Source organism: Auxenochlorella protothecoides (assembly GCF_000733215.1).
Source record: "Auxenochlorella protothecoides strain 0710 unplaced genomic scaffold scaffold106, whole genome shotgun sequence".
NCBI classification, from domain to species: domain Eukaryota; kingdom Viridiplantae; phylum Chlorophyta; class Trebouxiophyceae; order Chlorellales; family Chlorellaceae; genus Auxenochlorella; species Auxenochlorella protothecoides.
This window is the reverse complement of record NW_011934139.1, coordinates 18,768-46,355: the sequence shown is the minus strand read 5'-3', so window position 1 is coordinate 46,355 and position 27,588 is coordinate 18,768. Positions and strand designations below refer to the sequence as shown.

Genomic DNA, 27,588 nt, shown 5'->3' with positions numbered 1-27,588 from the left:
GGGGGGGGGTAAGGTGCTGCCCAGCCTGGTGTACTATCATCATGGCGGGTCCTTCTTCCTCGTGCCGTCGCCCACATGGGCGCGACCGACGTCAGCAGGGTGCAACAGCCAGGGGGCCGGGCACGCGCCCTGGGCACTTGGCTCTGAGATCGGATCAAGGCTCACGCGCCCTGGTCCTCCGCCTCCCCCAGGCGCTCGCCCGCCCAGCGCTTGAGGGCCGTGTGCACAAAGGCGTACTGGGCCAGAGTCTGCACGCACCCCGCACGCTGGGCACGACACGCGGCCACCAGGCCGCGCAGGTCGGCCAGGTCCTCTGCGCTGGCGGGGCGCGCGCCGCTCAGCGCGGCCTCCGCCCGGCGCACGGCCACCAGCAGCACCGCAAACACGCCAGACCGCCCGATGCCGGCTGAGGGTTTGGGGGGTGGGGCGGGGAGAGGACGGTGAGGAGCCCTGGGGAGGGGAGACCACGGCCAGCCACCCGCTCCGACATGGGTCACCAGCCGCACAGGCAACGCCGCGCTCACCCGACCCCTCCTCCACAGAACCAACCCCCCTCGGAACCCCCCCCCCACCAGAGCAGTGGGCGAGGATGGGGGTCTGCACGGGGGCCAGCTCGCCCACCAGCCGCAGCAGCGCCTCCGGCGACGCCGGCACGCCGTGGTCGGGCCAGGCAGCGTAGTGCCAGTGCCAGACGGGGCGGGGCAGGGGGCCGACCCCGCCGCGCAGGCTGAGGCGTCGCAGCCAGAGCTTGGCGTGCGCCTCGCTGACGCCCTCAGTCTTCACCGCCATGCCGCCGAAGCGGCGCTTCCACCCCGCCTCCTCCGCCAGGTAGGTGGAGGACTTGATTACGCCGTTCTCCACTGCACGAGGGTGGTGACCGGTTGAACGTTCATGTGAGCTTGCATGCTGGTTGGAGGATGGAAGCACATGACCGTGTCAATGAGGCTGGCAAGGAGTAGCAGTGTCAGGCACGGCGCCCAAGACTTGGGGGCGGAGAGAGAGGTGGGAGCGGGGCAGGAGGTGCCACGGTACAGGCACGGGACCACCACATGTTTAGCCCACAACTCCGCCGCACCTGGGTTGGTCAGCGAGACGACGTGGGTGTGCTGGCACTCGAACACCATCTGCCAGAAATGCTCGCGGGTACTCCGCAGCGGCGCCTGGGGTAGGAGGAGGATAGCACTCTCAGCGGGACAGAGGGGTGGCCCAGAGGGGCGAGACGGGCGGGCCCAATACCAATCCTCCGTGAGACCATTCATACCCCCAATGTTACATGGAAGACAGGCCTGGTCGCCATCTGGGTCCTGTTCCCCTGCACGCTCCTGAATCAATCAGATCCCATTCCCCGAATCAGGCCCCGGTGCTGAACGGCCTCGTCAGGTAAACCCCGCACCTGGGCCAGGGTGAGGTGCCAGGGGACGTCCCCCGGCGCCCCCTCCAGGGGCGAGGCATTGATGTACAGCGGGTCCGAGACGGCCCCCGCGCCGCCGGGGCTGGGCTCCCGCCGCAGGCGGATGCGGTGGTCGTCAAAGGGCAGGACGTCGGAGTAGCGATTGCGCTCCATGCAGCCGGTAGCCGCCGAGAAGCCGCCCGCGGCAGCGGCCGCCGCGACGGCGGCCGCGTCCTCCTCCCCAAGCGCCAGGAACTCGGCTTCCAGCAGCTTGGGGCTCAGCTTCGCGGCAAGGCGTGCCACCAGGGCCTGTGGCGTCGCAGGGTCGCAAGCGTGAGTGCCTTGGGTGCGCTCGGGGTGGGGCGGGGCGACATGCATCGCCTGGCTTCAGTACTCTAAGCAACTCGTGCCCTGAGGTGACAGACCATCAGCAAGCGCTGCCCCGCTCCAGACCCAGAGGGCCGGCCCTTCACCTGCAGGAGGGCCCTCCCCTCCGCATCGAGGGCCTGCCTGGTCACGGGGGACCGAGACATGGGGCCCCTCAAGACAGGACCAGCGCGGACAGTGCGTGGGATCAGCGTGGCGCCGCAGCCCCGTGCCGCGGCCTCGCTGTGGTTTGCGCGCTGCCGCCGGTGCGCTCAGTGCAGGACGGAGGGCGGGTTGGTGGTGAGCAGCATGCGCTTGACGACGTCCAGGCTGAAGACGGAGCCCCCCTCGCCCGAGATGGTAATGTCAAAGGGGAAGGTGACGGCGGCGCTGGAGACTACGGGAGGGATGGCGTCGCGTCGGTCGTTCACGGTGCGCAGGATGGAGTGGATGCACTCCTCGAGAGAGGCCTGCAGCTGGCGCTGCTGGACAGAGTCTGTGTGGAATGGGTCAAGGGGAGGAGTGAGGCGGTGGGTCGAGAAAGGGGTGGGGGTCTGTATACGTGATGGGCAGACATGCTGGGACTGGCAATCTGAGTATGCTCGAGGGGTGAGCAGGGCCAGTGTCCAAATTCCGCAGACCCTTTGCATAAAGGATAGCCACATGCACCTTGCTCAGAAAGGGAGGCAGACTCCTTGGTGCTGAGGTTGATGTACCTGTGTGGGTGCGGGCACCGCGCATAGGAACAATCAGCAGTCGGTAGGGTCGTGTCTTTCACCCCAATACCCCCATGGTGAGCACTTCACGACTGCGCGACAAAACATTCACTCAGCAGGTCAGGGACCCAAAGCCCCTAGGCTGAGCAGGAGAGCTACCGGCAGCGCATGCTGAGGTCCACCATCACACGTCTCCCGCACAGGGCGCCTGCCACTGCCTCTCACCACTGCTCCCAGTACAAGCGCTGTTCCTGAGACCCAAACCAAGCCGCCTTCTGACGTTTCTCGTAGAAGGACAAGCAAACCTGGGAAGGAAAGGTGCTCGAAGAGGCTGAAGCAGGGTGATGGCGTGCAAAGGGTGAGGACGCGGGACGATGCAGGCTGCATGGTGATTCGCAAGGCGGCCATGGGGTGGTCACCCACCCTGCCCATGCCATTCCCACCTGGCCGCGCTTGCTGGGGTTCTTCTCGACCCAGGCCGTGAATTGGGCTATCTTGTCCTCGATCCTGCGCTCGACGCTCGGATCCCCACACTGGACCTGCGGATGGCGGGGTGATCCTGTTGGGTGGGCCTACGGCTTGAATGGGCGGAGGACCACCAGGGGCCCCGGTTGTACAACTTACCCAGGTGAGATCAAAGAGCTGGGAGTCTACCTCCTGGGGCCTCACGAGTCCGAGTGCCCTGTGGAAGATGATGGTGTGCAACAGGGCGCGCAGGACCTCCGGAATCTGATGTGCAAACACGTCGAGTGTGCCACGGGCCGGGAGCTGGACGACTTCGCAACTGCTCATGGCGCAACGCAGAGGGTGATCTGATGCCTCATAGCATTAATCTATGTGCTGATTCTTGGGCTGGGATGTCGACCGAGCTTGTGGGCCGGGTTCAACGCGACAGATTTGACGGAGTGGCCCAGGCCCAGGGTGATTGGGAGAGCCGGAAGGAAAGTGGGAAACCGACTTTAGGTTGTGTGGGTGAAGACTACCAATCCAGGGCCTTCCTCCGACATCTTCCCCCACCATTGCAACTGTCTTGTTACATCGTTTCGTGCCCCGCGGGTGACTCGGTCTGCGCCGGGAGGACTTTTGGGACCCTCGGCGGTTGAGGTCCGTCAGCCCCATCCCTCAGCGTAAACGCCTATGGAGTCGCAGCACCAGACCCAATCTCCGTCCTCGGTCCCGGACACCAAGCTCTGCAGCAACAATTGCGGCTTTTTCGGGTAAGATTGGGAGCGCGCGGTCGGTGCGCTCGATGTGCGCGTCAGTCTCGGAGCTTCCTGAAGGGGTAAGCTTCGGACCTCCATGTCTCGTCCTGAATCTCACCTCCCCGCCCTGGACCGCCATCAAATAGGAATGCGGCCACAGAGGGCATGTGCAGCAAGTGCTGGCGGGACACCGAGGTCCAGCGGCAGAAGCTGACCCGGCCTCCCGGGCTGGTCACCCCGGGCCCCCTCCCCATTGAGCCAGCGGCGGTGCCATTGCCTACAGCGCCCTCCTCCCGCGCGAAGGAGCAGGCTGCAGTCCAAGCTCCCCCTCGGGCCCCAGTGCTAGCCGCCCAGCCCTCTGTTCCAGCCATCGAGGCTGCAGCAGATGCCCCTGCCCGCCCCGTGCAGGCCCAGCGCAATCGCTGCTTCGGCTGCAACAAGAAAGTGGGCCTGCTGGGGTTCGAGTGCCGGTGCGGCTTCGTGTTCTGCTCCTCGCACCGCCATGCCGCGGACCATGCCTGCACCTTTGACTATGTGGGCATGGACAGGGCCCGCCTGGCAGCCCAGAACCCCCTGGTCGCAGCCTCCAAGCTTGACAAACTCTGAGTAATCAGGCCTGCTTCTCGTAAACTCTCGCATACCTGTACACTCAGCCCCCAGGGCGCTCCTTGGCGCCCCCTTGCTCCCCTTCTGCTGTCCTGCCCCTCCCCCTCTGTACAACCATCCCAGCAGGGCCTTTGCTTGCACTTTATTGCCTGATCCAGTATCATGAATGTTTGTGTCATCAGTCGTACTCAGTACAAGCGCTGGGAAATGGGTTACTATAGGGCACAGCCGCCACGGTGGCTGTGTTGTGGCCTGGCAGCAAAAGTGGTGGGGAAAGGGGGGGCGCCCAGCCCTTCCCGTTACGACGCAGCAGCGCATCCTTCTGAACAGCAGCATGCTTGCACGGCCATGCCCGCCTCGCGTCTCAAGACACCAGGCTGCAGTATTTGCCTGGGATGTTGCGACCGGGGCCGGGTCACGCATCTGCATGGCGACGCACTTCGCCCGCAAAGACTGCTGCCGAGTTCCTGGTGTTTCCCTGAGACCCAGGTGCCCGGCTGCTGGTCACCACCTGAGGAGGCCCGCCCAGGCCACGCTCCAGCCTCAGGAGACGACAGCGACGAGGGCGGTGATGTCGTCGGCCTTCCCCCCGCGGTAGATCATGTCGAAGGCCTCGGTGGCACCGCGGCTGTAGGGCGTGTCGCGCGCCCGGTCCTGCGAAGCCTCGAAGGCGGCGTAGGCCAGCCGTCGCGCCACGGCGCTGACCGTTCCCCCCGCGTCCAGCTCATGGTTGACCAGCGCCACGATGGCCTCGTCATCCAGGTTGTCGAACAGGCCATCGGAGCCGAGGACGAGGGAGCAGCCGGGGCCCACGGGCAGCGAGGTCAGCATCGCGTCCTCGGGCGAGTCGGCGCTGGGCTGCGCGCCCAGCTGGAAGGGGTAGCCAAAGGAATGCTCCTGCTGGGGCGAGCGCGCGCGCAGCGCGCGTGGGCGGCGCCGCGCGCCGGGGCCCCCGCCGCCGCCGCCGCCGCCGCCCAGGAGCATCCAGCCGCTGTCGCCCAGGTTGGCGGCGGACATGACCCCCCCCGCTGCGTTGACCAGCACGACGCATGCCGTGGCCGAGCCCAGTGTGTGCACCTCGGCCACGGCGCGCGCGGCGGAGCGCAGCGCGCCCAGCGCGTCAGCCGCGCCGCCGGCCACCGCCGCGGCGCAGCCGGCCATGAGGCCGCGCGAGTAGGCGCCGGCGTCCACGCCGCGCTCGCGCCAGGCGTAGACCCCGTCTGACACGCCCAGGCCCACCACTCCCGTCTCCGAGGCGTGGGTGATGAAGTACGCGTCCTCGCCGCCGTGCCCCGCGCCGCGGCGGTTGACTCCGCGCACGCCCTCCGCCACCTTCTCCGGGTGCGGGATGGAGAAGGCGGAGGCGGCCACCGACATCTGGCTCTTCAGGTTGTACCGAGGGTCCATCATGGAGGACAGGTGCACCGTGAGCGGGACCAGTACGCGCTCGGGGGAGCCTGGCCGGGAAGGGGGGGAGTGGAGAGCGGGGAGGAGGGATGGTTGGGGTGGGGGGCGATGGAAGGGTGCAGGGTGTGCTCATGGGGTGAGCAGGCACTGCACAAAGGGTCCAGGGGCAGGAGGGGCAGGGAAGGAGAGGAGGCTCACCCATGACCGCATGGCAGGCACGGCGTCTCCCGCGCAATGGAACATACGTGCACAACCACGACCCCTACCTATTGCCTGGGTCACGTGGTCACGGCCCAGCCACTCGGCACATGGGAACGTCCAGCTGTCGCCCTCTGGGCCCACCACCACGATCCTCTCCAGGAACCAGCCAGAGCTGGCACCCGCCTCTTCATCTGCAAGGGGACAAGGATGGGGAGGGACAGGTGAAGACACCGACTGTGCCCGGTGGCTGTACGCCAGGTCCCACGACTTGCACCGCAACTGATTCAAAGTTCCGCCGGGCTCCACCAGCACCCGACGCATCAACCCCCACCCACATGCACACCTGCCGCATCCAGGGGGAGCTGGCGAATCAGCACCCTGTTCAGCTGGCCAAGGTGGGGGGCCTGCACCACATAGGTCTTGCGGGAGGAGCTCTCAAACCCCATGGTGGAGCCGTCACTGCCAATCAGGTACGGCTCCGACTCGCCATCTGCAGGAGAGGGGGTGGGCGGGGTTGGGGATTTTGTGCCAGCAGCCATCCGAAAGCAGCCGCTGACCCTCAGGGAGAGCCCTGCATGGCCTTGCTTCCCGGGTCACTGCAGCCCAGAGGGTCAGCACATTCCCCACCCCTCCCTCGTCTGGTCCTCACCTTCACCAAATAGCTGGAGGAGGGCGGGAGTGGGCGTGCCTGCGCCACGCACGCTGCCCGTGACGATCTGGATGTGGTAGGAGCCTTCTGGACGATTCGCTTCCTTCCCTGCCAGGCTGTGCTGGAGCCTCGGGAGCGGTACCTGGGCCGAGATCGTCTGGCGCGCTTGGCGTGCCTGCCAGTCGGGCTTCGCCAAGGCAGGAGCGTCCAGCTGTGCCAGGTCCGCGGCTGGCCTCGCCAGGATCCGCAGGCTCGAGAGCAGGCCCTGTCGTATCCTGAGCACGCTCCTCAGAGCCATGGCCGTGGAAGGTGTGGCGTGTCAGGTGCTCATCGCCCCCAAGGTGGGAACAGGGAGGGGCCCTTGGCCCGCAAGCCTGCTCCTCACCACTCCTGGCGGAGCGACACGAGCAAGACGAGGGCGCACACAGCGAGTGCCGGTCCCCTGTACATCAGTTGTGGCCCCACGCCCCAGTCCATGGTGATCGTGGGTGCAGATCCAAGTGCTGGGGTTGTCTCGCACACCCGCGAATGTCGCGCCTTGACGGGCCGGGGTCGATTCCCCAGCACTCTATCCGCAGCTGTTTGAGTCGTTACTTGTTACAGGAATATGGTTGGCACCAAAACGCAAAGGGGTTGTGTTGAAAAACTCGCGCTATAAATTTGTGCCTTTTTGGACCCACCCACTCGTCAAGCACCGGGAGTCGACCCACGTCCGCGCCCACACCATGCTACGCGTTTCCGCAGCCCTGCTGCTCGTCTGCCTGGCCGGGCCTCACGTCTTGGCCACTGCAGAGGTAAGAAGATGGGTGCACTCTGCTTCTTCGGGTTATGGGCTCACTTGCGTTGACTCTGACCAGTTCGGTACGACTCGGTTAGCTTGAACCGGGCACGTCCGACAGGTCTTACTTGGGGTCACGCTGGCCCCCACCCTTTCTTGATTTGGACCATCTAGCGTGCGAACATCTTCTCCAGTTAACCCAATTGACTTGTTGACTGCCTCGGGATGTGCCTGGCGCTGCCCCTCGGAGGTCAGCCCCGTCCGGAGTACTTCGCCGTCCGGCTGGCAGCTCAGTCGCAGTCGGACACGGACCCACCACCCTTCCTCCCGCCCGCGCGGTCCCCGCAGGTCACATGTTCCATCACGAGTGAGCTGAAGGATAGCTTCGGGGCTGAGGACGGCACTGCCGCCAGCCTCGTGCTGTCAAGCACCCTGCTGGGCCAGGTGTCTGAGCTGCCCAGCGGGACCACCCTCCTGGTGCCCAGCCGGCAAGGTGCGGGGTTCTGCACCCTTTCTTCCATGGGGGGTCAGGCTTATTTGGAAGACCTGACCTCCATGTCATGGCCATGGCAATGGCAGGGTGAGAACCTGAGAATGTGCATTCATGGGGTCCGGTCCAGCTTCCGCCAAACACAGCCCGCCAACCCTTCACCCCGCCCTGCCCCGCACAGCCTGGCTGGAGTTCTTCCATGGCCTGGGTTTCAGCACCATCACCAGTGCCATGAGAAATGCCACCCAGGACCGCCACCTAAAGAAGCTGGTGCGAAGGCCTTGTTTGCTGGATGGGCAAAGGGGCAGTCCCAGGGGGCACTGTTGGTGTGGGCCATGGTATGCGAGAGCGCCCACCCCCTACACCGCGAGCTCCCTCTGCCCCACATGGCCCTTCTTGCTTCCGTTGATCAGCTGTTTCAACCCTTCAAATTTCCTCTCGCCCATCGCGCCTGCCCCCGCCCCGCACCCAGGCATCCCATCTCACAGCCTGTTCTCTCCACCCCCCCCATTCCCCCTCGTCCCTCCCCATTCCCCCTTTCCAGATCAACTCAGTGGTGCTGTACCACGTGGTGGCCACGCCCGACCTGAACGCAACGGGCGACGCCCTTTACGTCCCCATCCATACCGCCCTGGCAGGCTACAAGGCCACCTTCGAGTTCGCCGAGGGCCCCGGGGAGGGCGCCACCACGGTGGAAGGCCTGGTGACTGGCGCGAGCGTGGTTGAGCAGGGCGAGGCTTGCGGGACCCCGGCTCTGCTCCTGGACGCCGTGCTCCTGCCCGACCAGCTGAAGAAGCTGGCCGGCACGAGCTCCCTGGACATCCCCGACGCGCTCGACGCGCTGGCAGCCGGGAAGGACGTCAGCCGCCCACCGCCGCAAAAGGGTCCCTCGCCGCCGCCGCCCACCGCATCCCCACCACCCCCGACCGCATCCCTGCCGACGCCGCCGACCGCATCCCCGCCCCACCAGACGACCTCGCCTCCCCCGCCCGCCACCTCGCCTCCCCCGCCCACCGCATCGTCGCCACCTCCCACCGCATCACCTCCCCCGCCCGCCGCCTCGCCGCCGCCGCCGGCCTGCCCCTACGCAACCTGGGCGGACGCGACCGACGACTTCCCTGACCTCACCATCATGCAGGGCCTGCTGAACCTGGCCAACATCTCGCTGAGCCTGCTGGGCGGGCCCGAGGACGGCGCCACCATCATGCTCCCCACCTCCTCCGCCATGCTCAACGCCATCCATTCCCTGGACGTGACCGACGCGGAGGCGGCGCTGCTCATCACCCGCGTCCCCGCCATTGCCGCCTACCTCGTGGTCCCCAAGGCACTGCCGCTGGACGAGCAGGTCCCCGCCACCAGCTTCCAGACGCTGCTGGGCAGCCTAACGGGGGGGTCCTACCCGCTGACCTTGCGCGTGCAGACCAACGCGGAGACGGTGCCCAACCAGGTCAGGGGCAACTTCAACGCCGCCAACATCCTGAACACCACCCAGGTGTGCTCCTCCTGGATCTACGCCCTGGACAAGACGGTGCTGCCGGCAGACACCGTGGAAGCCATGCCCCTTGTGTCCCTGGACTGACAGGGAGCGGGCCCCAGCAAGGAGGGGAGGTGCCGCGAGGCACCCCCCGGAGGCCCCTTGCGCCGCGCGCGAGAGCTCCCATTGGAGCTCTCGACGCGCCGCCCGCCGGCCCGCCCCGGGGAGAGGACGTGCCGCAAGGCACGCGCCCCTGAAACACGGCGTGGGCGAGGCTGGAGGCGGGACCCCAGTCCCGACACGAACTTCCTCCAGATTATTGAACGAATTCTCAGCCCAGTGGGCACCATGCCCGCCAGGGAAGCACTTGCTCCATCATTCCCAATACTGACCGACTGACCCCGCCCGCACCGGGGTACATGCCCTCTGCGCCTTGTAAATTTATGTGCTCTCGATGTGGGGTTGGGCGGGGAAGGGTGTAGGCAAGGCAAAAAGCCGCAGGGCTGGCTGGAGCGCTCACAGTGATTCTCGTATCATTGGCTGTCAGCTGGGCACAGCAGATGCTCAACAGGTCAACTGCCTGATCAAGGGAGCGTGCATGCATGCAGGCATGAGTGCACCGCAGCAGCAGGGGACCACGGCAGGCACGGTGCAAACACCGCAGCACAGCGCCCGCCTAGGCCGACGCGGCGGCGGCGCGGCCGGCGTACCGCGCCAGCGCCGCATGATTCAGCAGCACGAGCAGCGACACGCCCCCCACCTGCACCAGGGAGGCGTGGGGCACGAGCACGCTTGTCCCCGGTGGCACGGCGCCCCCGTTCACGCGCATCGGCCGGCGGCCGATGCAGCGCAACGCGAGTGAGACGGGTCCCTTCGTCCTGGCGCCCCCCGCGCCCTCCGTCTCCGTGGGCACCCAGAGGAGGGCCTGGCGCCGGGACACACGGTTGGCGGCCGTCGGCCCCGCCTCCAGACTTAGGTCGACGTCCAGCGGCAGCGTCGGCGACGCGGTTTCCTTGGGCCCGGCAGCGTCGGCCTGTGGCCCCGGCCCCGCCGACCCCGCCCCGCCGCCCCGCCCCAGCACGGCAGCGCCGCGCGTCAGCGCCCAGCGCCCCCGTCGCCCCACCAGCACGGCCAGCGCGCCGTCCGCGCCACCGTCCAACCAGCGCGAGAGCGATGCGGCGGCAAGTCGCTCCAGCGCGCTCACGTGCGCCAGCTGGTCGTGGAAAGCGCGGCGCGGGCCGGCCTGGGCCTCGGCGCCAGTGAATGCTGGCGCCCGGCTCGGCACCACGCCCGCGAGCAGCGCCTCCTCCGCCACCTCGAAAAGGGGGGGCGGGGGACAGGCCGCCAGCTGGGCACCGTCGGCGCCCAGGGCTCGGCGACGCAGCCACTCCCGCACGCTCGGGTGCAGGGCATCGGCGCCCGGCGGCCCAGGCTGCGGGGCAACGGGTGCCGCTGCCGAGGCGTGGTCGGCCACCCCTGCGTGGCCCGTCCCAGGGAGAGTGATTTCCCCTGAGCCAGGCGCCGTAGAAGCGTCACCGCCCCTCCCCCCCAGACCGGCCGCCGCATGCCCCAGCTCATCCAATGTGTCCCAGAGCTGCTCCGTGTAGATGGCAGCAAGGTCCTCCACAGCCTCCAGCCTGCGCTCCAGGAGCTGTTTCAGCGTCAGGGCCCCGGCGGTGCTGCTGGGGGGTGAGCCCTGCTGCGCTGGACCTGCCAGGAGGGAGGATGAGGATTGGAGTGTGTGCATGAGGGCATGGTGCGTCCCTGCACACACTCATTCAGAACCTAAACATGCGTCTGCTGGCAGAGGCCAAACAAGCTACCCTCTCTTCATATTCCACAGTTCTACATACCTTGCTGCGCCACGGTGGAGGGTCCTCTGGAGTCATGGGACTCTAGGGAGGATTGGCGACTCACTGACTCCTCCTCGCCCTCCTCAGCCTCCCCAGACCCAGACTCCACGTCGCCCGAGGAGGTACCCCAGGATGTCCCCGGAACTCGCTGGCCATCGGCCCAGGTCACCGTCTTCTTCCGCTTCAGGGCTGGAGCCTCCGAGAAGTCCGCCAGGCCCGCCTCATCTGAAGCGTCACGAGCATAACGTCAGTTTGGAGGTGTGCCATACGAATATGCAAAGCTGACCAGCCACGAGCCTCACCAAGGTGTCTTTTGGGCGCTGTCCCTGCCTGCTCCAAACCCCCAGTGACTGGTACATTCTTCGGAGGCCCCTCCATGGGCTCATCGACTCGCGCTATGGATGAATGCATCAATGTTTTCCAGGGTGGAAAGAAGTTTCACCTGCCCTTGTCCCCCAGGCACGACGAGACGGAAGCACAAAAGGGAGGTCACAGAATCCACGTGGCGAGCCGGAGGAAAGGAAGTCGCCCAGCCGACGCCCTTGATTTTCTCTACTGCGGGACCATAGTCGCATGGCCCAACGAGCCCACCCTCTTATCATCCCTCAGTGACAGGTCGACAAGCGACGTCTGACTCGGGGAAGACTTCAAGCCACATACAGGTGAGGAGCTCTAGCTGGCCCCGGCTCCAAGGGCCAGTGCTTGCTGTGGCAGGAGTTTCAAGCGAGGAACTCGTAATGTCTCCCCTTCTCACCTCCCTCTTTCTCATCGCAGAATGGCTGACGTTGCCAAGCCCACCAAGGTCGGCGTGGAGCAGGCCCATGAGGTGCCCATCCACCGCATCCGCATCACCCTGACCTCCAAGAACGTCACCAACCTGGAGAAGGGTGAGCGTGCGGGGCATCGCGGAAGGTGCATGCCACTCAGTGATGGCAACTGGCATCTGTAGGCTGTCGGCTGTATCCGTCTCCATCCCTCGCCCGAGACCCTCCCCACCCAATCCCGACTCCCTCTCCTTTCTCCCTCCCAGTCTGCACCGACCTGGTCCGTGGCGCCAAGGAGAAGGAGCTCAAGGTCAAGGGCCCTGTGCGCCTGCCCACCAAGGTCCTGCGCATCACCACCCGCAAGTCCCCTTGCGGTGAGGGTACCAAGACCTGGGACAGGTTCGAGATGCGCATCCACAAGCGCCTGATCGACCTGCACTCCCCCGTGGAGGTGGTCAAGCAGATCACTTCCGTCTCCATCGAGCCCGGCGTGGAGGTGGAGGTCACCATCAACGACCTCTGAGCGGCCCGCTGCAGCGACTGCCTGACTGTGTAACCTTTCAGGAACAGGGGCCCCAGAGATCAGGGCGCTGCAGCAGCCAGGGAACGCTCCGAGAGCGCCGGGTGCATGCAGGCGCGCATGGGCTCGGCGAGCCTCACATGCGAGAGGACCAACGGTGTGGCCGCTCGAAACAAGAGCGGTGCCCCGTCGCCTTGGGTGGGCTCGGGAGGGAGTGGGCTTTCTTTGTTCACGGCGCAGATCTCGCCGCGGCCGACCAAAACCCCCAAGTCGCTGCCTAGAGTACGCTCCAGCGCCTCGCTCACACCACGTCCCGCATCTTGCCCGCGACGGGCCCCACTGTGATGCGGCCGTCACCCGACACGCTGCGCGCCCGGCCCAGCAGCGGCCCGCCGGCGCCCTCCGCATCACCGCCCAGACCCAGCGGCGCGGGGCTGACGGCGCGCTTGGAGGCGGGCACCGGCGCCGCCGCGGAGGCCTTGCCGTACCAGACCATGCCGGCCACGGCCAGGGTCATGCCCAGCAGCTTGCGCGGCGACAGCTCATCGCCCAGGAACAACCAGCCACCCAGCAACACCATGACCGTCTTGGAGTGGCCCAGCACCTGCAGAGGGAAGGGGAACGGAGGGAGAGGGGGGGGGAGGGGGAAGAGGTGGGACTGCTGGCAATGAAGCTGGGCTGTAGTGGCTCACGGTCAAGGGGCACTCGATAGGTAGTTCAGGGGAATGCTGCCCAGGGCTCGGCTGCATGCCAATCACGAAGCCCCATGGGCAGTCTTGGGCGCATGGTTCCCTCTCCACCCTGTCCTCATGAGGCACCCTGGCTGCATGCTCACACCTCCACTCGAGCATCAGGCTGGACTCACAGATGTACACCCGTCCACGCGCCAATCCACAAGAATTCCTCGTCCCCCAGTGCCCATCGGCCTCAAAAACCCTCCCACACACACATGCACACCTGGAAGGAGACGGCGGAGAAGCGGCCTAGGCACATGAACTGGGTGATGTTCACCAGCACTGCCAGGATGCAGGAGCCAATCAGCCAGACCAGGGCGCCGTGGGTGAGGGTGTAGTGGAACACCCACCCGCCGGACACCACCTTGTCCACAAATGGCCCCACGACCAGCAGGGTCCAGGCCTGGGCGGGGGCCGTGTTCGACAGCAGCTCGTGGCTGCTGAGGCCATGCTTCTGTTGCAGGCTGCGCACGAAGATCTGTTGGAGGCCGGAGGAGACCACGGAGACGCCGGCGATGCACGCCCCAGTCACAGATATCTTCAGTCGCAGGTCCTCCACGGTCCTGCGGGGGTGGGGATGAGACAGGGTGGGGTTGGGCAGAGGCGCGCGCGCTGACGACGGTTTTGAGGGCGCGAGCCGTGCTTCGAGTGGTGCCCTGGGGCTGGTGGGGGAAGCCGTCGAGGGCATCACTGCGCGTTGCAAGTGGACTGGCCCCACGGGGCCGGGCATCGAGTCCAGGAACCGAGCGTGAGTGCAGCATTTTGGGAGGAGCCAGAAGGGCAGTCCAGGGGGTGGGCATGAGACATGCAGGGCAGGGAACAATCAGAAGCGAGTCCAAGCCAAGTACAGCTGTATATAGGGGTGGAAATCCCGGCTAAAGACGGAGGCGCCAGCACAGATTAGCCCTGCCCCGTCATGCAATCTCATGTTGGGAGCCAACCCTCCCAAGTCCAGGGGATGCATCATGGCATGCCGGCGTCTCATTGCGCCCTGCAGCCCACCCCATCCCTTCTTGGAGCCAAACCAAGCGAAGGGAAGTCACTACACCCCGGACTCACACAATGGCGACGCCGATGATGACCACGAGGATGGTCGTCGCGACCTCACGCGTGAAGGTGCGGCCCATGTAAAACCACTCCACAAAGCACACAAAGGGGATGATGAGGAGCTTGGCGATCTGGGCAAGGGAGAGACGGGATGTCAACATAGAGTGCGTTGTGCCAAAGTTGAACATTCTGTGTGGTACCGGGCATGAGCATGGCCGCTTCTGCTTACCACCATCACCACCCCCGACAGTGGAAGGACCCTGCACTCCATTACCTACCTGGTAGAACGAGACCGTGTTGATCATGAGGGACAGGTTCAGCGCAAGGATTGAGATGTCTGCCACCAGTGCAAAAAGGAGAACATCTGCGGGTGGGGCGGAGTAATGGGCATGTTGATGGTCAGGGAGGGCGCGATGGCTGATGGGCGCCAGCTTTTTGCGAGACCTAGGCGGGACCCAGGGTCACCCACCGCGCTTTGGAATGGACGTCCGCTTCACCAATCCAAGTCCCTGCGTCACCCAGACGCTGAACGTGCAGAACAGAAAGTGCATTGCCGTCAATGTAGTGGCTGCGTTTGGGGCGAGGACGTGGGGAGTCGTGCGTGGAGGGGGGAGATCTCAGAGTGGTACAGGGCATGTAGAGCAGTACAGACCATGTATCCGAGAGCAAAGCGCACCGAATCTAAAGCTATAGCCTCCTTCCGTGCGCATGAGGAGCTTATTGACGAAGACTATGAGGACTGAGGTGGAAACATTTCCCACCCAGCCGGACAAGTCGATCCATCTCTGTGGATCCATCTTGATCCGCGACAAGCCCTGATTGGCAAATTTCTTCTTAATTTATCGTCATGAGGAATTCTGGGCCGGGCCCTGCGGCTGGCCGTGCATGACCGAGGATGCGGTTGGGAGCGCAACTGCTGAACAGGCACGTGGCTTCCGAGCGCCAGTGGCAGGCACTGGCGCGCGACATTCCAAACGCTGTCGAAAATTAGTATGTTCCTTACATGATTTAAGTTTAATTGCAGTGCTTGATGGACTTGGACATGTGTAGGGACCTGTTTGGGTCCACAAGAGCGCGCTCCTGAGGAGAAAGCATCACAAGGGCCGGACCTCCCAAGGAGAGGTCGGTGAGGGGTCAACCTCAAGAATCAATCAGCAACTCAGCAGAGAGAACCAGCAGGGTTCTGGCGGCCGCCAATAGGCTGGCCGCGGTGCACCCGCCGCTGAGACTCCCCAGGCACGGCGACCTCACGCGCCGCCCTCACCAGGGTCGGCAATGGGCTGGCCCGCAGGGGGCGGGCACAGCGCGGAGTCGGCGCGTCGCAGCACACCCAGGGCGCATTCCACCGATCCCTTCAGCTGGGTCAGTGCCCCGGAATCACGGTGGGGCACCGCTCGCCAGCTCCAAGCCCGGGAGGCTGCCAGGACCCTGGCTCGAGCATCGCGGTGAAGCCAGTAGCCGGGGGTAAGGTCCCTAAAGGGATGGGAGGGAAGGGTGGTTGGGTACAAGAAAGGCGGGAGGGGTTCGTGGCAGTGACGATAGGAGGTGGTGGCATCCGCGCAACAATACTGGTCCCTCCAATGGCAGAGCCTGTGACAACTGGGTCCTGAGGCGATTGCTCGGTGCCACACCAGGGGTAAGCGACATCGTGGGAGTCTTCTGGAGCCTGGGACTGCCACCCCCCCCAACCTCCACCATGCTGGCTTTCCACCCACACAGCGTCTCACCTCCAGGCAGCCTCCACCGCTACAAGCGAGAAGACGGGGCAGAGCAGGTCCCTGGAGGACGGGCCGAACCAGACGACGCCGGGGTCTAATCCTTGGGATGCGAGCTCCTGTGCCAGCTCCGCCATGTCTGCCAGTTCGCTATCCCTCAATCGTTTCACTGAGCGTCGTCATGGGGAAAAAGAGAGTAAGAGATTGGTGCATCAACTACATAGGAGGCCGTGCTGAGTGGCTGGCAGGGGGACAAGGAGCATTGCATGGAGGCCAGCAGCGAGCATGGAGGAGAGAGGCATGACATCCCCAAAGACCAAGGCCACAAAGCACCTCCAAGGGCACCGGGGGATGCGGCACCCTGGGCGCCCATGGGCCTCGCACCCCAGAACCCTGTCCAACCCCCATCGACCGGTCACCAAGCCCCCGCACCTATGGGAGGCAGTGCTCTCTGAACCATGCTCTCCACCACCCGACTCGAGAGGCGGAAGTGTCTGGGACACCGCTGCTGCAGCAGCGACCAGGCGGTGAGCATGTCCAGGATGCTCTGTCATTGTGGGGGACAGGATGGCACATGTGAGGCAGCAGTATGGACAAGCAACGGAACAGGACCCGCATCTGGACTGCCCTGTAGCCTCTGGCGAAGTGCAGGGGGAATGCACCGTGACCCAGCCGCCTCGCAAGAGCACAACCATCGAGTGCCGCCCTGCAGGCAGGGCTAGCTTGGCCCCGCCATGCATCGGTTGCCACCCCATCCGTACCTGGGAGGAGAAGGTGTCCAGGCAGGCCGCAGTGGCGGGCCAGAGGGCCGTGAACAGCTGGTTGGGCATGGCCTTGCAGGTGGAGGCGAGCATGGCGGCCTGCTCCCACCCATAGGCCACAACCTGCCCCGTCAGGGGCAGGGAGCCGCAGCTCAGGCGCCGAACCACAAAGTCCACGTCGACATGGGGGATCTCTTCGCTGGTGGAGGGCGGGGAACCCCGGCCGAAGGCCTCGGACCCCCCGGGTCTGCCAATGGGGCTGGCGGGGCCAGCATCCCCATCCCGGCCGCTACTCGTGCCCGACCCACTGGCCTCGCCGGTTGGGACGTCCGAGGAGCGAGAACTCGCCACAAGACTTCCCTCTTCGACCGAGGCAGTGGAGGGGATGGAGACGCCATCCGCGAGCCCCACCACGCTCAGAGGCGTGCCGGGCGTCGGGCCCGGGTCGGCTTTCGTGGGCATCAGGGGTGCCGAATTGCTGGGCGCCAATCGAACCTGCATGGCTTCTTGGATTCTCCTGCATGTCAAGACAAGAGGTGCTTTGGCGGCTTGCTGCTTCCAAGCTGAATTGTTAGGTCAGGGTTTCAGGGTGTCGGGGACCGACAAGTTCATAATGTCGCAGCATCCTCACCTCAATGGCACACGGTAACGGCTCGAGAAAATAAAGTACAAGAATGTAAAATCATTTCCGAGGGTGCGCTGAAATGTGTTGCGGCGGTCGGCTTCAAGGTGCACGACGCCAAATCGACGGAAAACGTGGACGCATCACGCCTGAGCAGGGCATGCTAGACACCCCTCCCCCCTTGCAGTGGCAGTCTGCCCACCTTGTATAACGCTGGCTTTGCGACCTCCCTGTTCTCCGACCGGTCGGTGGTGCCGCGCCCACCAGCTGTACTGTACACACACACACAACCGGCTTCGCCCTGGGATCCCTTCCTGACGGCTGCGCTGGAAAAGATGAATGTATTCGGTCCAGCGGTGGAGAGTGTGCGCCTTTGGGGGTAATCGATGCATCTTGGAGATCCCGTTCCGGCGCGTTCCTTCGCAGCTGAGTGACCAGGCATTTTTCCGGAAGGTGTCGCGAACCTCTACCCCTCCCATGGACGCCCCTGTCCGGCACTCTTACAGTGCCAAAAGAGGCAGAACGTGTGTGGGCGCACGTGGACCACATCCGCAATCAACATGAGGGCAACTATCACTCGAGGGTGGGGGAGGGCGTGCTGCTGCCCAGGGCCGCGAGGATGGCCTTGGCCTCCTCCGTGGTGGTCTCCGCGACGGTGTTGAAGTCCGCCGGCAGGAGGGCGGCGTCCACGATGAGGTAGGATGCGCCGGCGCTGTCGCCGTTGGCCAGCACGTTGGAGGTGCCGGTGGCCGTGGTGATGACGGCGCCGTCGGCGCTGAACTGCAGGGACTCCTCCGGCAGGGCGGTCGGCACGGTGCCCTCGGCGCCCAGCTCTGTGGGGGTCAGGGCCCCGGAGGGAATGATGTGGTACAGGATGACGGAGTTCAATCGGTTCTGGATGGCAGCAGGAAGGAGGCCGGCCCCCAAGGCCGCGATCGCCTGGTCGAACGTCACTCCGAACGAGCTCAGCAACTTGGTGATGGCATCTGGCATGGAGAGCGCGGAGGAATATGGTGGATGAGGGGGGTGCAGAGGCCCGAGAAGCCAGGTCCCCCTTTTCATATCGAGCCATGGGCCCACCCTCTCCCGATGCCGCAAGCGATCCACCCCGCGAAGCTGTGATCGACCACATTGTCCTGCGAGCGCTTCTGCAGCGAACGCGGCCCCGAAGGCGGTGCCCTCCATCTCACCGTTATCTGGCAGGATGTAAGTGGCCGTGGGGATATCGGCGTCCTCGGGAAGAAGCTTGGACCCCGAGATCAGTTGCTGGATGTAGGTCACCTGAGGGAAGGGAAGGAGTCGCAGAGTCGGCCCAAGCACGCGAGCAACTTTGCATCATGCTCAAGGTTCTACCACATGAGATTGTGGCTGGGGTAGGCATTCAAGTCTGGTCTTCCACGGACTCCGTGCCTGAGAGCACCGCTTGGCGGTCCTACAAGGAGCAAGGGCTTCGTCCTCCCAAACTCCATCTTTGCACAGCCCAGGCAGTCAAAAAGAAGCTCATGTCCTTCACCTGTGGTCCTGTGGAGGCATCTGTGTCGATGTACTGGCCATGAGCAACAGCGATCAGGCCAACGACGGCCAGGATCAGGGAGGCGGAGCGAGCCATATTTGCGATGATGAGAGACACAACAACTCGATTGATTTGTAGCAAACAGGATTGTGCTGTGAGGTGTACTGTGGCCAGACCTTTGCTCGTGCATGATATCCTCAACACGCTTTCCAGTTAATTTAAACCGCAGCCACCGTATTGTCGTGGCAATTCGGCGTTCTACGCTGATAAAAATACACTTCATTACTCCTGGCATAAATATTATAATATTAGTCATTCCTTCCCTTTCCATACATCGGAGCTGTGGGGCATACTTTCGCTGCAGTGGGCGCCCCCTTGAATTGCCTCTAGCCTTGCCCACCATAGAGAAGAGCAGCATATCCCGTACACCCGGTGCATACTCGACTGGAGATGCCGCATGTACCTCCACTCAAAATGAAACGCTCGATAAAAGCCCGTGCGTCCCATAGGGCACCGGGTGATGGCTTTCCCAGTCTTGCTATTGGTCTGAGACAGAGTTCATTGGTCAGAGTTTGAGGTACATGATTTATCCCATGTTTCATGCCTGATTCTGCTGCAGGTGCGGGGGCACACTGAGGATGGGTATGCAAGGTCTGGAAAGAAAATTCTCACATTGATTTAGTCTATGGGGCCCTTGAGAGCAAATTGGATGTGCAGTAATCACTGTATTTGTACAGGGCCTGGCCCCCGAATGACGATCTTCCGCCTTGCACTGGCCTCTGGGTCATTCAGAGCCTCACTCCCCCGCTTCTGTAGGGTGGAGTGGCTCCATGCCGGCACCCGAGCCTGGGGCTGGCATGCTAGCAGCGGCTTGCGCTGCCAGCCGTGTGTCGCTTCCAGCATGGGAACATCTTCGGCCCGCATTCCGCCATTCGCGTAGTACTCGGCGAGAAGCTGGTGGTATGCGTCTTCGTTCTCCTGCCAGTACACCTGCGAGGACGTAACGACGTTGTTGCTCGCCGCTGGAGATGTACCAGGGTTAGTGCAGAAGCCCATCGACGGTGCACACCTGCTCAAGCCTGGTCTGCAGAGGGTCCGTCTGCTGTACCTCCATGCACTCATCCATCTTCTTGGGTTTCAAGTTATTACTATCGAACTATCGCAGAGGGGATCCCAGCTCCAGCAACGCAGGATGCGTTCTTGGGCCCAGGTTGTTACCGGGTTGACGTTAGTACATTACAGCAGCTCGGTAACGAGGATATACTAACAGACGCACGCTATTTCTGAGCTACATACATTAAATGAGACACTACACTACTGCTTCCCCGTTTCAGAGACACCCCCCATGAGTTGGTCTGACGCAGGATTCCGTATCCCCGACAGGGCGGGAGGGACAGCTGTCCGATGCGGGGGACGTCCTTTCCTTCAACTGCCCTTCATGGTCATCTTCGCTCTACAAGGCACCATCACTCGTACAAGGAAGCCGCCGCGGCAGCGCTCCGCGCTGCGAGGGTCGCAGACCCCTGAAAGCCGGGGCCGCCCTTCTGCTGCTGCCCGGCTGCACCGGCCTGGGCAGCAGCTTTTGACCGCATGTACCGCTTGCCTTGCTCTGCGACGGGCAGGGCAGGCATGGCGGGTCAGAGAGGATGGGGCGGTGCCATAGTATCGTACGGGAACGAGCAGAAGGCATATCGTAGAACATGGATGCTGATGAGTGATCAGCCAACATGCTTGAGAGGTGGACAACCACCCCTTGAGCGCAAATGCCACGGCCCCCCCGACAGTGGCTTGCCTGCTGATGAAGGAAAGTACGCCGAGATGAGGGATGCCTTGACCGGCGGTCCTTGGAGGGGCCCTTGTCCCAGCGGGGTGGAAGGCTGGCCCAAAGCAGGACTGACCGACGATTGCTGCGCCAGGTCTGGGGATGGGAGCATCGCTCCGGGCAGGGCAGGCCCCTGCCCCTCCATCACCTGCAAGTTGCAGGGAAGGGACACAGGGAGTCGGTCCAGGCAGGCACGCTGCTGGAGTGGATGACCGTGTGCATCTCAACAGTTGGTCAGTGGCAGGGGCCCTGTGCTCTCTGGAAGGGCGGGGTTCGCAGTGCCAGAGGACACCCCCGTGGATGGCCCACGTGCTGCACCTGTTGGTAGGCCTGTCGCATGGCAGGGATGACCTCCGCCAAGGTCCAGGGCTGAAGCGCTCGTGCAAGGGCTGCCACGTCAGCTTCCTGCATGCTTGGTGCGGGGAATGGATTGAGGAACGGGGGCGATTGGAGAGGACTGGGTGGTGGCACCCTCTGCCAGGACGAGCAGTGCCTCCTCTCCCTGGCCCACACAGCAGCCAGAAACACCATGTGCACCCAGGGCTCAGTGCCAGGCCGGCATTATCAGCTTCCTTCGCATCACATCGCATCGCACCACCCTGTGCTGCCTACCTGGCCTCCAGCCACGTCGGCATCTCCGGCCCCCATCGCCGCAAGCAGGCCCCGCGGCAGGCAGGGTTTCCAGACAGCTGCCAGCTGCTCCAGGGTCTTTCCGTCTCCCAGCCACTCACTGGAGGGTGGGGGTGGGGGTGCAGGGTCGTTTAGAGGGATCCTGGACGTTCTTCACAATCAGGAGAACACCCCAGGATCACCAATCAACCCTGCAGACACACTACGGCTCATGATTTGGGCATTCACACCGACCACTGCGCACCCATAAAAGACTCCCCCTCCAATCCCCCAAACCCACGCACTCCTCGCGCACAAAAGCGCTGTCCCACCTGGCAGCCGCAAAGCAGTCCAGCACGGCGTCCTGTGCCACGGCTTCCAGGCTGGCGTACCGGGCGCCTACCGCCGCCAGGGTGCACCCGGAGGCCTCCAGGAAAGCGAGGAACGACGCGGTGTCCGCGCTGACCCAGCGCGGCAGGGGCGCACGGGCGAGGACGGCCCCCATGTCCTGCGCGCCCCCCCCCACGGCGCACCCGCCGGCCTCCTGCTTCGCCGCGCCCGGCCCCGGGGTCGCGGGGTCCGGCTTGGGCCGCAGCGTGAGGGGGGGGAGGACGCCAGGCGCTCGAAGAAGGCGCGGAGCGAGCCCAGGGCCGCATCAAAGCTGGGCTGCACCGTGAGCGACCCCCGAACCCTGGGTGCCGGGCAAGGAGTTATTGGGGGAGGAGGAAATTGTGTGCGTGGATAGAGGACAGGGCAGGCGAGGCTGGGACGTTGACCGACGGCCGCGCCGCACGACGCCCGCCCCGCGCCAGCGCCCCCTCCCCCCCCAATCGCATGCGCCGGCCCACCTCCCGCGGCTCACCACCGGGACAGGCCTCGCTGGTTGGCCGGCGCCTCGAATCTGGAGTCCAGCAGGACGATGGCGCCCCAGTCGGCGCGGTGCCGGATGCAGCGCCCAATGGCCTGCGAGAGGATCGGAGGAATGCGTGGGGGGTGACTGATGCAGGGTTGGTGCCCAGACCTCTGCGCTGTTATCCCAAATTGCCTGCAACAAGGTCAGCGCCGCCCGCGCCCACCTGGTTCAGGGCGCGGAAGGCCTGCTGCGAGTACCAGGCTGACCCGGAGAGCAGTCCCCTGGCCCTGCCGGCGTCGTTGTAGGCCTTCTTCTCCAACACCTGAGGATATAGTGGGGGGAAGGCATGCTGGCACAGCTCAAACTACCAGTACACCCACAGGTAGGGGGAGCGGGGGCAGCAGTACCAGGGTTCAGACCTTTCCCACCTCTCAGATTCAACAAGCAGATGGGCATCCAGGCACGGTTCCCCAAAACGGCAACCCCCTGGCAAGGTGGCGGCCAGACATAGACCTCTTCCTAAAACCCATCCCCTGTCCTGCTCTGTCCTTTCAAATCCATGCTCATCACACCTGCTTGTCGTAGGCAGCGGGGTAGGGTAGACCTACAATAATGACAGCGCGAGCGTTGGCGTCCGCAAAGTCCAGGCCCTCCGACACCTGCAGATTTGTGTGTGGGGGGGGTGGGGATGACCACAGCGTGCAAGACCAGATGTACTGCACCCAGCGATGCCTTCCCTCGCTGTGCCCGCAGCAGTGGGCACGAACGGATGCCGTGGTCCCAGCGCTCGACTTCCCATTCGACACCAGCCCCCCTGCTCCCAAGACTCGCCTTGCCTCGGCAGACGGCCATGAAGAGGCCGCCCTTCCCCGCCGCGACGCCGTCGTAGTACGACTTCATGACCTCTGCCAGTGCCTCGGGGCCCCCACCCCGCGGCTCGGTGACGATGGGCTTGGCGGAGGCCAGCCTCTTCCACAGCCCCGTGGTCTGCGGGGCGGCTTGCAGGGCGCACGGGTGGAGGGGGAGGGGCAGCGGCAGTTCGCGGCTGGGGAAACAGAGTGCGGAAGGCCGCGCTGCAGCACACGCATGCGAGCGAGCGGTGGGAACAGCACGGCAACCATCCACCACGTGCCCACCTGCCAGCGCTGCGTCAGGCGCTCCAGCAAGGAGTAGGAGGGGAAGAAGAGGAGCACGCCGTCTGGGACAATGCCCACCAGCGCCAGCACCGAAGCGCCCACCCCATCCTGGTAAGCCTCGGTACTCACGTTCCGGAACACGCCCTGGGAGGGGTGAGGAGAGGGGGAGAGGGGGAAATGCATGCATGTAACTGGGAGGTTAGAGGGGCCAGCACAGGGTATACAGACTTGGTCCAGGCCTGCAGGAGTGCGTCGGCCCAGGGTCGCTCCCTCGTCACTTGTGAGCAGAGCCGGGGCATCAGCGCGTAGCATGCCGGTCCGCTGGCCCGTATCCCCCTGCTCCTTTGCGCACGCTCACGTTCAGCTGGGTGCGGCAGGGCGCCATCCCGATGACCCCGGCCCAGACCTGGCGCGCCATGTCCACCACATGCGGCGCCTCCAGCCGCACGTCAAAGGGGGTGCCCAGCTGGAAGGGGGCACAGTGTCGGGGATCATGTCGGGTGGTTGATTAGGGAAGGAGGCCGGCACGAGCCAGCTCGTCCACATGGGCATGGTAAGAGGCAACCAGGGAGAGGGAGCAGATTCAAAAACAGAGATGCTAGCCTCCGGGTCAATCTTTGACTCCACTGTCATACACCACTCGCCACTTCCTCCCCTTCACACACACAACATCAGAGATGAAGCACCGCGCCAGCTCTGACCTCGGAGGCAAAGCCTTCCAGGGGCGCCAGCGTCCCGCTGGTCAGGACCGTGGAGTGCGCCAGCTCTGCAGTGCAAGTTGAAGCTGGGATCAAGCGCTTGCGCTGGGTGCGCTGGGCCCCAGGTGCCCTGGGAAGGCAGCCAGGTGGAGGAAGGCAGCTGTGTACAGGTCCAGCAATTCACCGTACCTGACAGGCTCTTGAAGACCACCTCTGGGTTCAGGCACCACAGGGACACGGCAGACACCCACTGGCTCCCAGCCTCGTCCCTGGGGACGGAGGGAGGGGGAAGGAGAAGGGGCGGAGACATGCAGTTTCGTAAAGTATGCGCAAGGGTGGCGAGTACCCTGGGCGCTGCAAAGACATGTGGGGAAGGGTCCTGCAGGCCCATGCAGTGATAGGCCATCCCCCACCACCCCTTGCCACACTCACCCTCCACGTCTGAAGCGTAGGGCGCCGCCTCGTCGCCCCTCGGCCCCCATGAACGTCCTGGAGAAGACCAGCCTGAAGTCTCTTGACCCATCCGTGCTCACCTGAGGGAGCGGGTGGATCAGGGGAAGGGTAGCAGGCACAAGGCCAGCAAGAGAGCATGCATTCTGCCCGAGCAAGGCACCCACTCGAGCTTTGCCTCGCCGCAGGAGGCAGCTTTCCAGGCCGCAATGCGGTGTACTTTGTGCATCCCTGCCCCGCCAGCCTCGGAAACCCCTTCCCATACCCACCCAAACCCTTCCCAGGCAGGCCTTGCATCGGCCACTGCCCTGTTCCCGACCCCCACCTCGTGCAGCAGCTTCAGGATCTGGATGAGGCGGGAGGTCTGGCCCAGGGCCTTCCCCCCGACGCGCACCGCCAGCTCAGCAATGACCGGGGGGGCGCCGGGCGCAGCCGGTCCCGGAGCGCTGGCGCCCTGGGGCCCCCGGCTCTGCTGCATCGCCTCCTCCTCGGCACGCGCTGCCTGGTAGGCCACCCAGAGGGCCTCCACCGCGTCGGCGCCCAGGGCCATGTCCTTGAGGTGCGCCAGCAGCTGCAGGAATAGGGGGTTGGGGGATGTGTTTGGGGAAAAGGGGAAACATGAGATCAACTGTACTCCTCAGCATTGCCCAGTCTCAGCAGGTGGCTGCGGATCGTCGATGGTCCCTAAATAGGCGGCCGCCGGCACGGATGTGCAGCGGTTGAAGTTAATAGAGGGTGCGGCAAGGGCCTGACCTTCAACCCCCCCTGAAATAACATATGTCTGGTCCCCAACCACAGTATCCATACCCCCCGCCACCGCCACCCTCCCTACCTGGGGACCTTGCCACACCACCTCCTCCTTCTCAAAGCGGTTCTGCTTCTGGATGCGGATGACGCCCTGCGCCACGTCCGCCTCCCGCGCCACCAGCCACTCGTGCAGCCTGAGCAGCGCATCAGCCAGCGGCGCATAAACCTCCGGCTTGCCATTCATGGCGACCGCGCGTGCGAAGGAGGTCTGTATCTGCGCGGCAGGCGGGGTGTGAGTGGGGTTTTTGTGGCGGGGAGCGGGCTTGGGGCCGGCCGGGCACTCTGTGCTGCAGTGGCCGCGAGCACCCGCCCCATGCGAGGCCGGTCCCCCACCTCTGCCCACCACCTACCTCTAGGACCTCGGGTGCTGGAAGGTGCATGGAAGCTGCCTCCCGGGCAACGTCCTCCATGTTGTGCGCCTCGTCGAAGACCAGCATGTTCCCCTCCACGCCTGCAGAAGGGTGCGTAGGACCTGGACAACCGCCCCCTGGCACCGGGGAAGCCAGCCCATGTTGCGATGCTGACATCGTTGTGAAAAAAACACATTGATGCGGCCAGCCCATACGAGCCACGCAGCCCACGCACTGATGTCTAGCGCCCGTCGGATCACGGGGTCCACCAGGTAGCTGTAGGGGCTGAAGACCATGTCAGCCTCCTGCACCGCAGGGAGACCAAGGGGAGGGGTCATGGCATGCCAGGTCCAGAGGGGCTGGCAGATGCTTGGCACCCACCCTCATCTCGATGCACAGTCCCACCACCTTGGACCACTTGGAGGCCAGGAAGTATGGGCAGGCCCTTTGACCCCGAGCAAAGCTCCGCAGCTCCTCGATGTCGTGCACCTGCAGCGCTTTAATGATCAGCATCTGAAGAGGGCCGGATGAAGTGTGGTGGGTGGGTCCCTTGTCATGACTCTACAGCCCTCCGACAAAGAGCACCCACCCTGCTGGAGTAGCCAGAGCTGACCACGGCCTGGGTCCCCTTGAAGTATGAGCACTGCAGGGGTGTGGTGTTTGTGAAGTGAAAGGCCGGCAGGAAACCCGGAATCTGCTGCAAATCACTCTTCAGCCTGCAGGTTTACGAGTCCTGCTGTGCTGATTGCTGCACCCTGATTCGCACCTGACCCTCCTTTAGCAGCTCATCGCATGCCTCCTCGATGGACGGCTTGCTCAGCGCAAACTTGTTGACGCAGTAGTGCTTCTTGGAGGCCTGCGTGATGGGGAAGCACATCATGGGAGGGATCAGCTTCAAAGGTTCCCGGCTCCAGGATGGAGCTGACAATCCTTCATGCAACAAGTGCTCACGCACTGAGTAGCAAGCTTATGCTGCACCAGATGAAGGGACCCGGCTGTGCAAGGCTGGCAGATAGCATCCCGGTCTCGCTTCAGAGCAGCAGTCTGAGACCGGTGCACACCCCTTCACCTCACCAGTATCGCCATCCGGGGTCGGTAGCTGCTGCGCCGCAGCTCTGCCACCACCTGGGCTATCTGGGAGTGGGTTCGAGTGGAATAAAACACCTTGGGGGCGGTGCGGCGCACTGGCGGCGCACCCGGCGCCTCACTGCCAGGGTCGAGAAAACCTCCCTGGTGGTGTTTGAGGAATGAGACAGGCTTGAGGTCTAATCGCGTTGGCGCTGGGAGGGAAAGGGCTGCACCTCAGTCACGCATGGCAGAGACTTGGCAGCAGATGTGCAAGAAGCACAGCTAGAAGCAGTGGAGCATGGCGCGGTTTCTCCCATTGGTACCAGCAGCACAGGTCGCACGGGTGACAAAGACATGAGGCCCTACCCCAAGACCAACCAAGAGTGTCACCTCTGTGGCGAGGCCAGGGGCCGGCGCCTCTGGAGGGGGAGCAGCCGACGGAGGATAGGCGGAGGGTAGCCCGTCCTCGATCCGCTTTTTCTCGCGCTGCTGCCAGGCAAGGGAGGAACAGAGGAGCGAAAGCGTCTTCCCAGAACCTGCAGTGGTGGCGTGCAGGGCTTGAGGATGGTACAATCAGCCGGCAGACCCTGCTTGTCAAAGGTTCCTTGTCTTTCGCCTTACAGTGGAATTCCACCGACCATCTACCTGTGGGAGCTTCCAGGAGGGCATTCCGACCACCTTCCAAGGACTGAACACACTTGTTCATGAAGCTGAGCTGGACGCCATAAGCCTGGTGGGGGAAGACCACGTCACACCCCCCTATTTTGTACTGTGTGGGGGTGCCCATGCTGATCAGCGATGTAGGCGCAGGCTCTAATCACGCGTCATGGACTCGCCCATCGTCGCAACTAGCCTAAATGGAGTAGGCCTAGCCTGTTTATGGATATATGCTCCGTAAACTGAGCAGCACGGGAAACTAGTGCGCCCAAGCGGTCGGGGCGGGCAGCTGTGCGAGTGACTGCCAAGGTGCTCGTCAAGACTGGAGGA

The 27,588-nt window shown here is 64.3% G+C and overlaps 13 protein-coding genes across 13 annotated transcripts; 3 read left to right on the top strand and 10 right to left on the bottom strand.

Annotated features, from left to right (window-relative positions):
- Positions 1–161: 161 nt before the first annotated feature.
- On the bottom strand, positions 162–1,124 carry F751_0425 (Tyrosine-protein phosphatase non-receptor type 11; the record flags this gene model as incomplete). The annotated part of the gene is made up of 3 exons (XM_011397609.1): positions 162–406; positions 573–860; positions 1,076–1,124. 3 exons carry the CDS (start codon positions 1,122–1,124, stop codon positions 162–164), a joined length of 582 nt encoding a protein of 193 aa, XP_011395911.1.
- Positions 1,125–1,327: 203 nt separating this feature from the next.
- On the bottom strand, positions 1,328–1,768 carry F751_0424 (hypothetical protein; the record flags this gene model as incomplete). The annotated part of the gene is made up of 1 exon (XM_011397608.1): positions 1,328–1,768. One exon carries the CDS (start codon positions 1,766–1,768, stop codon positions 1,328–1,330), a length of 441 nt encoding a protein of 146 aa, XP_011395910.1.
- A 260-nt stretch (positions 1,769–2,028) lies between these two features.
- On the bottom strand, positions 2,029–3,264 carry F751_0423 (Meiotically up-regulatedprotein66 protein; the record flags this gene model as incomplete). Its single annotated transcript, XM_011397607.1, has 5 exons — positions 2,029–2,252; positions 2,426–2,472; positions 2,698–2,777; positions 2,916–3,011; positions 3,097–3,264. The coding sequence occupies 5 exons, from the start codon at positions 3,262–3,264 to the stop codon at positions 2,029–2,031; spliced, it is 615 nt and encodes a 204-aa protein (XP_011395909.1).
- A 345-nt stretch (positions 3,265–3,609) lies between these two features.
- On the top strand, positions 3,610–4,280 carry F751_0422 (Zinc finger A20 and AN1 domain-containing stress-associated protein 3; the record flags this gene model as incomplete). Its single annotated transcript, XM_011397606.1, has 2 exons — positions 3,610–3,689; positions 3,821–4,280. 2 exons carry the CDS (start codon positions 3,610–3,612, stop codon positions 4,278–4,280), a joined length of 540 nt encoding a protein of 179 aa, XP_011395908.1.
- A 543-nt stretch (positions 4,281–4,823) lies between these two features.
- Positions 4,824–6,835, bottom strand: F751_0421 (putative protein phosphatase 2C 55; the record flags this gene model as incomplete). Its single annotated transcript, XM_011397605.1, has 5 exons — positions 4,824–5,177; positions 5,496–5,737; positions 5,954–6,079; positions 6,232–6,378; positions 6,538–6,835. The coding sequence occupies 5 exons, from the start codon at positions 6,833–6,835 to the stop codon at positions 4,824–4,826; spliced, it is 1,167 nt and encodes a 388-aa protein (XP_011395907.1).
- A 427-nt stretch (positions 6,836–7,262) lies between these two features.
- F751_0420 (hypothetical protein) lies at positions 7,263–9,384 on the top strand (the record flags this gene model as incomplete). Its single annotated transcript, XM_011397604.1, has 5 exons — positions 7,263–7,331; positions 7,664–7,808; positions 7,987–8,075; positions 8,350–8,664; positions 8,944–9,384. 5 exons carry the CDS (start codon positions 7,263–7,265, stop codon positions 9,382–9,384), a joined length of 1,059 nt encoding a protein of 352 aa, XP_011395906.1.
- Positions 9,315–9,629, bottom strand: F751_0419 (hypothetical protein; the record flags this gene model as incomplete). Its single annotated transcript, XM_011397603.1, has 1 exon — positions 9,315–9,629. The coding sequence occupies one exon, from the start codon at positions 9,627–9,629 to the stop codon at positions 9,315–9,317; it is 315 nt and encodes a 104-aa protein (XP_011395905.1).
- Positions 9,630–9,843: 214 nt separating this feature from the next.
- Positions 9,844–11,510, bottom strand: F751_0418 (hypothetical protein; the record flags this gene model as incomplete). Its single annotated transcript, XM_011397602.1, has 4 exons — positions 9,844–9,855; positions 10,040–10,312; positions 10,403–10,989; positions 11,435–11,510. 4 exons carry the CDS (start codon positions 11,508–11,510, stop codon positions 9,844–9,846), a joined length of 948 nt encoding a protein of 315 aa, XP_011395904.1.
- Positions 11,511–11,907: 397 nt separating this feature from the next.
- On the top strand, positions 11,908–12,419 carry F751_0417 (40S ribosomal protein S20; the record flags this gene model as incomplete). Its single annotated transcript, XM_011397601.1, has 2 exons — positions 11,908–12,044; positions 12,296–12,419. The coding sequence occupies 2 exons, from the start codon at positions 11,908–11,910 to the stop codon at positions 12,417–12,419; spliced, it is 261 nt and encodes an 86-aa protein (XP_011395903.1).
- Positions 12,420–12,717: 298 nt separating this feature from the next.
- F751_0416 (UDP-galactose transporter 2) lies at positions 12,718–14,748 on the bottom strand (the record flags this gene model as incomplete). Its single annotated transcript, XM_011397600.1, has 5 exons — positions 12,718–13,020; positions 13,374–13,713; positions 14,210–14,328; positions 14,476–14,561; positions 14,667–14,748. The coding sequence occupies 5 exons, from the start codon at positions 14,746–14,748 to the stop codon at positions 12,718–12,720; spliced, it is 930 nt and encodes a 309-aa protein (XP_011395902.1).
- Positions 14,749–15,444: 696 nt separating this feature from the next.
- Positions 15,445–17,135, bottom strand: F751_0415 (hypothetical protein; the record flags this gene model as incomplete). The annotated part of the gene is made up of 4 exons (XM_011397599.1): positions 15,445–15,670; positions 15,925–16,081; positions 16,345–16,459; positions 16,674–17,135. The coding sequence occupies 4 exons, from the start codon at positions 17,133–17,135 to the stop codon at positions 15,445–15,447; spliced, it is 960 nt and encodes a 319-aa protein (XP_011395901.1).
- Positions 17,136–17,868: 733 nt separating this feature from the next.
- F751_0414 (hypothetical protein) lies at positions 17,869–18,904 on the bottom strand (the record flags this gene model as incomplete). The annotated part of the gene is made up of 3 exons (XM_011397598.1): positions 17,869–18,281; positions 18,486–18,576; positions 18,809–18,904. The coding sequence occupies 3 exons, from the start codon at positions 18,902–18,904 to the stop codon at positions 17,869–17,871; spliced, it is 600 nt and encodes a 199-aa protein (XP_011395900.1).
- Positions 18,905–21,209: 2,305 nt separating this feature from the next.
- Positions 21,210–27,388, bottom strand: F751_0413 (Fanconi anemia group J protein-like protein; the record flags this gene model as incomplete). The annotated part of the gene is made up of 23 exons (XM_011397597.1): positions 21,210–21,360; positions 21,572–21,700; positions 21,853–21,930; positions 22,102–22,202; positions 22,316–22,414; positions 22,665–22,751; positions 22,939–23,079; positions 23,229–23,372; positions 23,587–23,694; positions 23,930–23,994; positions 24,116–24,195; positions 24,359–24,459; positions 24,702–24,776; positions 24,891–24,947; positions 25,209–25,397; positions 25,534–25,634; positions 25,769–25,838; positions 25,915–26,046; positions 26,123–26,176; positions 26,300–26,389; positions 26,608–26,667; positions 26,992–27,137; positions 27,298–27,388. 23 exons carry the CDS (start codon positions 27,386–27,388, stop codon positions 21,210–21,212), a joined length of 2,349 nt encoding a protein of 782 aa, XP_011395899.1.
- Positions 27,389–27,588: the final 200 nt, after the last annotated feature.